The following is a 7,500-nucleotide window of genomic DNA, read 5'->3' on the forward strand; positions in this document are numbered from 1 at the left end:
TCCCCCCAGACCAGGACAGGTTCACTACGGGATCAAGACTAGGACAGGTTCACTACGGGATCAAGACTAGGACAGGTTCACTATGAGATCAAGACTAGGACAGGTTCACTACACCCCTCCCCCCAGACCAGGACAGGTTCACTATGGGATCAAGACCAGGACAGGTTCACTACGGGATCAAGACTAGGACAGGTTCACTACGGGATCAAGACTAGGACAGGTTCACTACGGGATCAAGACTAGGACAGGTTCACTAGGGGATCAGGACTAGGACAGGTTGACTGGTACCCCTTTTTCACCGACGCCATTCTGGTGCTGATTCGGAGCCAAGTCTTGAACCAGTTCCAGTTTTCCACACAAAATAACCTGCTCTGGCTCTGGGCCAGGAAAATAGGTTCCAACTCAGCACCAACTTTGAGCTGGTCCAGAAATAAGAACCAGTTACGTCAGGTGTTGGGAGCAGGATTTCATTGGTGTTTCGAAAAGCCACATTAGCTAGCAGCAAAACAGCAGCGTAGCCATAACCATAACAACGAGTGCTAATCAAGAGCTAATGTTGGCTAACATGCTAGGTTTTCTAGCGACTGCAATAAATACACATGCAACATTTAGGGCATGTCCAGTTTTAATGGATACAGTGATACAGTTGAACTCTCTCGACATTTGAGTTTTTTGTGCTCAAAGTTAATCGTAAGCCTAATAAGTTTCTCTACCACTACGTCTCCATTTCTGCTGGTTATTTTGGGATACAAACGCGCATACAGTGACGTAGCGACGCAGCACTACTTTGGCACTCAGTCTGTGGAAAAGCGAGCCGGTTCTTGGATAATCGGCAGGTAGCACCAGCACCAGAATGGTACTACCACCAGCCCAGAACCAACACCTGGTTCGTGGCGGTGGAAAAGGGGTATATGGGATCAAGACTAGGACAGGTTCACTACACCCCTCCACCAAGACTAGGACAGGTTCACTACACCCTTCCACCAAGACTGGGACAGATTCACTACACCCCTCCACCAAGACTAGGGACAGGTTCACTACACCCTTCCACCAAGACTAGGGACAGGTTCACTACACCCTTCCACCAAGACTAGGGACAGGTTCACTACACCCTTCCACCAAGACCAGGACAGGTTCACTAGGGGATCAGGACAGGTTGACTACGGGACACTAATCCTCTGATCTCAGCCAGCTGGCCTCCTGTCAGCTCCACCCCAGGGGTCATGGCTCCGTCACTAAGCAGCAGTGTCCATTCAGAAAGAACAAGGCCAGAGGATGGGCACTCACTTCTTGAGCTGGACGCCAAGGCCGAAGCCATCTTTGCTGGACGGCTGGAACACCTCCACTGTGGGTTCTGTCAGGAGGGAACAGCAAGGGGTGTGTTAAACATGGTGGAACATCCAGACAGAGATGGTGTGGATCTGGACTCAGTCTGTTCTAGATCACACCCACAGCCATGGCAAAGACCCACCACGTCACAGGTGGGTATGCTCTAGAATCACTAGTTTAACACTCTAGAATCACTAGTTTAACACTCTAGAATCACTAGTTTAACACTCTGGAATCACCAGTTTGGTTAGAACAGAGCCAGATACCTCCATAGATACAGTATGTCTATACTGTAAATACCTCTCTCTAGGGCTCTGGGTTAGAACAGTAGCTTAAGACTCTAGAATCAGCAGTCTGGTTGGAACAGTGGATTAAGACTCTAGGATTTCCCGTTGTTCTGGTTGTTCTGTACCTGGGCCATCCAGATACTGTGAAAGGGAAAACCGAAGGCGTAGGATGATTGGTTCCGTTCGGACGACCTTCCAGGCATTGGCAACCTCCTCCTGGCATCAAAGATACACACACACACACACACACACACACACACACACACACACACACACACACACACACACACACACACACACACAGTATGCACCACATACACACATACACTCACACCCCATACGCACAACACAACCATGTATGCACTGACTTTAACACATTTTTAAACATATGATTGTTATTTTTCAAAATTCAAGATAAAAGACTTCAATCTGTAATGAGCACAGAGCCAGTCAAGCATAACTCACATCCAGGAAGCCGATATTGATCTGCAAGTCAACGTCCACATCATCGATTGGTCCATACTCCCTGTCACAGAGAGAATGGCCACAAGCCTGATGTTAGTCACCATCGCAGGATCTATCAGGCCCTGCAGAGGAGCACCACCATCACTGCCCCCCTCAATACCCTGCTGTTGTCTCTGGTATGGGTGTGTTGGTGTGTGTGTGTGTGTGTATCACCTGACAGACACGGCTCTCTCAGTGTAGATGTCCCTCACGGCCCCGAGGTCAGCGTCCAGCTGAGGGTGGCGGTACAGGTCGGAGGCAAAGTGCCCCTGCAGGCAGGAGAGGCACAGGAGAGGGACCAATCACAGACCAGCGGCACACCAGTCACAGACCAATCACAGACCAGCAGCAAACCAGTCACAGACCAATCACAGACCAGCAGCTACAGACCAGCAGCTACAGACCAGCTCCAGTGCAACTATAGGCTGACCACTGAACAGCTACAGACCAGTTACAGATCAACTCCAGATCAGCTACAGACAGTAAGGACAGAAACCAGCCACCAGTGCCATATTTCGAGTGTTTTGTGTGTACAAGCTGAGTTACAAGTAAGTGCTGTAGAATGAGGTGTTTCTGTCTGTCTCACCTGTAAACTCCTGTCTGTCTGTCTGTCTGTCTGTCTGTCTGTCTTTATCTGTCTCACATGTAAACTCCTAGCTGTCTGTCTGAGTCTGTCTCTCTCACCTGTAAACGCCTGTCTGTCTGCGTCTGTCTCGCTCACCTGTATTCCGTACATGAACTCCTCGCAGTCGCTGTCCCCATCAGAGTCCTCTTCACCCCAGCACTCTTCACTCGTGCTCTAGAGAGAAGAAGAGGAGTTAGCGCCAGTACCCTAAAACTCAGCCACAGCTCAGCCACCACTCAGCCACAACTCAGCCATAGCTCAACTACAACTCAGCCCTTCACCCATCATATCATCGTGAGCCACCGCTCAACCACAGCTCGACCCCTAAACTCTGAACCCTGAACCCTAGCTCTCTCAATCCCAGCATTCTCTCAGCATTCTCTCAATCTCAGCATTCTCTCATTCTCTCAACATTCTCTCAATCCCAACATTCTCTTAATCCCAACATTCTCTCAATCCCAGCATTCTCTCAACATTCTCTCAATCCTAACATTCTCTCAATCCCAACATTCTCTCAGCATTCTCTCAACATTCTCTCAATCCCAACATTCTCTCAGCATCCTCTGAAGTCTGAACATTCTCTCAATCCCAACATTCTCTCAACATTCTCTCAATCCCAATTTTCTCTCATCATTCTCTCAACCCCAACTGTGGTAAACCCACTGATCTATAAAGGAGGTTCTTTATAGATCAGTAGGTGAACCCTGAACCCTCTCTCTCTCTCAATTCCAGCATTCTCAATCCCAGCATACTCCACTGTGGGGACAGGAGGAGGAAGTGGTGTTAGTCTGTCTGAAGTAAACACACACCTTTACCTGGGCCCTAGAATCACTAGAATCTGTGGTAAATTCTGAATGTGTCATCAAATTTGAGTTTGTTAACACGCCATTTGGATTCAATTATGGGGTGTATTTGAACCTAGCTTGAAAGCCAGCCCAAATTAACCCTGCCTCCAAAATTTGAGGATGCCAAATGCGTTAATCTCTGTTTTCTGTCTTTTAAGGTTATTGCTCTGCCAATTCCTTGTGTAACTGATGGGATATCCGAATCTAATCAGCTCACTTCTCCAGTGGCAGCAATTTGGATGTGAATTAGAGGTGATGGAGGTGATGTAGATGACTGCTACACTGTTGCTCATCTGTCCATCATTCTATAAAGCCCACCCAAACGATTTGATTGGCCCAAACACATCTTCTCAATGGAATAACTCCAGACTGAATTTCCTGCCCTCAAATCTTGTGAGCGGGATAAATTGGGGCTGGCTTCCAGGCTAGTCTGCAGGAGGTCTCCGTCAGCCTGTTTTAACAGCACACCTTTACCTGTCTCCTGAGAGCTACAGCTTCGTCTCTTCCGCCACACACACCTTTATTTCCACTCTGACATCACTGTGCCCCACTAGCAGTGGGTTTACATAACACACCCTTCCTTCTGACCCAACTCTAGCTGGTACATCTAATTAGGGCACCGCCTTAATCTCTCTCTCTCTCTCTCTCTCTCTCTCTCTCTCTCTCTCCATCAGTGCCAGTGTATATCTCTCTCTCTCTCTCTCACACACACACACACACACACTTTCTATCTGTCTATCTATGTTTTCTTTCTTTCTTTCTTTCTTTCTTATACATCTTTCTATCTATCTATCTATCTATACATATATAGTCATGCATTTCTTTCTCTGTTTGTCCTGATAAGAGATTCCATCTGTCAGTCAGGGTAAGCTGGTTGCTAAGGCGACTGTGTCAGTGGGGCAGACATGTCCAGATCATCTGCTCTGACCTGGTCAACAGTAATAACAACACATAACAGCGTGGGTCAGCACAATCTACACACAGCACCACCAACCGAACACACACACACACACACACACACACACACTTTTATAGTTTTACAACAGTATTGGTCAACTCACACTTTCAGAGTTGTATAAGAATGTTGGCCAACACATAAACTTGTACACTTAGAAGGCTACATGACTACATATTAGCAGAGCAGAGGGTCCATTTCAGCTCCATCCCATGCAGTGGGGAGATGCCCATGTCCCTCTCATTATCAGTCACAATCTCACAGTGTATCCAACACCATAAAGGATTAAATAGCTAATTTCCTCAACATCGCTGAAGGTCAGTGGATGGGATCGTTAGAGTCTTACAGAGCCTTCACTGCACCGAGACCATGGCCATGCTAGTATAGCTTAGCTTGTGTCCAGGGCAATGCTAGCTTAGCTTATCTCATGTCCAGGACCATGCTAGCGTAGCTTATTATGGGTGCCTCTCATTTGGGCTTTTATACGTCCTCCCTCGCTCCTCGGGCCTCGATCCTCACTGATCTACATAAAGAATGATTGGGCGGCACTAATGGGATAGTCTATCCAGTGTCAGTTATAGATCAATGGGAACGCCCCTCGAGGATCAAGCATCGAGGATCGAGGAGATGTTGAGAGGCACCCCTTGTGTCCAGGGCCATGCTAGCGTAGCTTAGCTTGTGTCCAGGGCCATGCTAGAGCGCCATGCTATCTTAGCTTAACTTGTGTCCAGGGCCATGCTAGGGCAATGCTAGTATAGCTTAGCTCATGTCCAGGGCCATGCTAAGGCCATGCTAGCACAGCTTAGCTCATGTACAGGGCCATGCTAAGGCCATGCTAGCGTAGCTTAGCTCGTGTCTGGTCCGCCATAGCAGCACAAACCCAAACAGCACCAAACTCATCTTATGTTTTTACTGACACACACACACACACACACACACACACACACACACACAAACACACACACACAAACACACACACACACACATGCTATCTCCAGCCTGTGTGGGCCATGAGCGAGTGAATAAACAGCAGAGAGTAAACAGATCGATGGTGGAGCGTGTGTGTGTGTGTGTGTGTGTGTGTGTGTGTGTGTGTGTGTGTGGCGGAGAGTGATGAGTGCTGGCACAGCACACACTCACCATGCTGTTCACAGAGGCTCCTTCTCCCAGTGTCTGCCCCCTCTGCCTGCCATGCCAGTGCCCCGGGGGTGGCGAGTGGGCACAGCGGGCATGGGCGGGTGTAGCCGGGTCTCCTGGGCAGCGGCGGGCAAGAAGGAGGGCACAGCGGCGGGCAGAGCAGCGGGCAGGAAGGAGAGGCCAGCTGAAGCTGCAGTCGACTCACTGTGTCCCCAGCTCCTCTCTTATTCCCATGGCAACCTGTGGAAGAGCAGCGACGGAGCTGAACATGACACACACGGCCCCGTTAACCCTGTGTGTGTGTGTGTGTGTGTGTGTGTTCACGCCACGGCCCCATTAACCCAGCAAGGGCAGTGACTGTGTGTGTGTGTGTGTGTTTCCACTAAATGTCTGCTCGTCTGAATGTGTGTATTGGTCCGCTGAATGTCTGCATGACTCCTCTGAGAGTGTGTGTGTGGCTCTCCTAAGGGTCTGTGTCGACACAGTCAGGCCCCAGCGGTGTGTGTGTGTGTGTGTGTGTGTGTGTGTGTGTGTGTGTGGATGACTGCGTCTCTTGTCTGAGCTGAAGACTAAGCGAAGCGCTCCCTCTCTGGAGACCACAGGTCCTCATGTCCTGCACCTGTTGTCTGTGTTGTCATATTCCACCATACGCCTGTGCACACACACACACACACACACACACACACACACACACACACACACACAGATAGACGACTTAGTGCTGTGAATGTTTACATAAATGTGTGTGATGGACTTACCCTCTGCAGATAGCCAGCGAGGGCAGTGTCCTCTCCTCTCCTTTTCCTCTTCCTCTCCTCCTCTTCTCCTCCTCTTCTCCTCCTCTTCTGCGCTCCTCTTCTCTATGACATCAGCCTTCCCTCATTCACAAGGAGAGACGCAAGCAGGGACGACAAAAACACAATGAGCCAGAGCCAGAGTCTCCCAGACGCGCACACACACGCGCACACACACACACACGGAGAGAGACGAAGCTCAACACCAGCAGCAGTCTCCCCCCTCTGTTGCTCTCTCTCTCTTTCTCTCTCTCCCCCTTCCTCTGTTGCTCTCTCTCTCTCCCCCTCCCTCTGTTGCTCTCTCTCTCTCCCCCTCCCTCTGTTGCTCCCTCTCTCTCTTTCTCTCTCTCCCCCTCCCTCTGTTGCTCCCTCTCTCTCTTTCTCTCTCTCCCCCTCCCTCTGTTGCTCCCTCTCTCTCTCTCTCTCTCTCTCTCTCTCTCCCCCTCCCTCCACATCTCTCTCTCACTCTGCCACTGCGCAACTCTCTGGCTCCCCGTCTGGCTGTGTGTGTGTGTGTGTGTGTGTGTGTGTTCATCTGCTCTAGTCTCCTCTGTCTGACGCTTTTTTCCCTGACAACATAAGACGGCTGGAGCATGCTCAGTACGCCTCTGCCAGCTCACAGACCCACTGCTGATGGGGGCGCTAGGGGCTGTGTGTGTGTGTGTGTGATGTGTGTGTGTGTGATGTGTGTGTGTACAGTGTACTGTATGTGTCTCTGTGTGAGTGTGTATTGTGTATGTGTATTTAGGTTCTCCTCCTCCTCCTCCTCCTCCTCCTCCTCCTATTCTCCCCCTCTTCCTCTTCCTCCTCTCTCTCTCTCCCTCAACCCTTCATGTGAGTTTTCCTTTTCTGATGCTCCCTCCAAGTACTATGTTGTTAGTCTTGCCCCCCCCCCCCCACACACACACACACACACACTGCGTTGCCAGGCCAAGGCCTGTCCTAAGTGATTATTGTCAGGCGGAGCTTGAAGCTCATGATGGCGCTGCCTCGAGTGTGTGTGTTGTGGCTCCTGTGTGTGTGT

At 49.9% G+C, this 7,500-nt stretch overlaps 1 protein-coding gene across 1 annotated transcript in view; it reads right to left on the reverse strand.

The window, feature by feature from the left end:
* LOC134093952 (protein mono-ADP-ribosyltransferase PARP6-like) overlaps positions 1-5,834 on the reverse strand; it is a 19,842-nt gene extending 14,008 nt beyond the window's left edge. Inside the window, exons 1-6 of the mRNA XM_062547289.1 lie at positions 5,686-5,834; positions 2,842-2,919; positions 2,295-2,389; positions 2,082-2,142; positions 1,742-1,832; positions 1,288-1,354 (exon numbers count right to left, since the gene is read on the reverse strand). Of these exons, the coding sequence (XP_062403273.1) occupies positions 1,288-1,354; positions 1,742-1,832; positions 2,082-2,142; positions 2,295-2,389; positions 2,842-2,919; positions 5,686-5,688 (395 nt within the window). The 5' untranslated portion in view covers positions 5,689-5,834. The remainder of the gene's footprint in view (positions 1-1,287; positions 1,355-1,741; positions 1,833-2,081; positions 2,143-2,294; positions 2,390-2,841; positions 2,920-5,685) is intronic.
* Positions 5,835-7,500: the final 1,666 nt, after the last annotated feature.

Source organism: Sardina pilchardus, chromosome 10, assembly GCF_963854185.1.
Source record: "Sardina pilchardus chromosome 10, fSarPil1.1, whole genome shotgun sequence".
Classification (NCBI taxonomy): Eukaryota; Metazoa; Chordata; class Actinopteri; order Clupeiformes; family Clupeidae; genus Sardina; species Sardina pilchardus.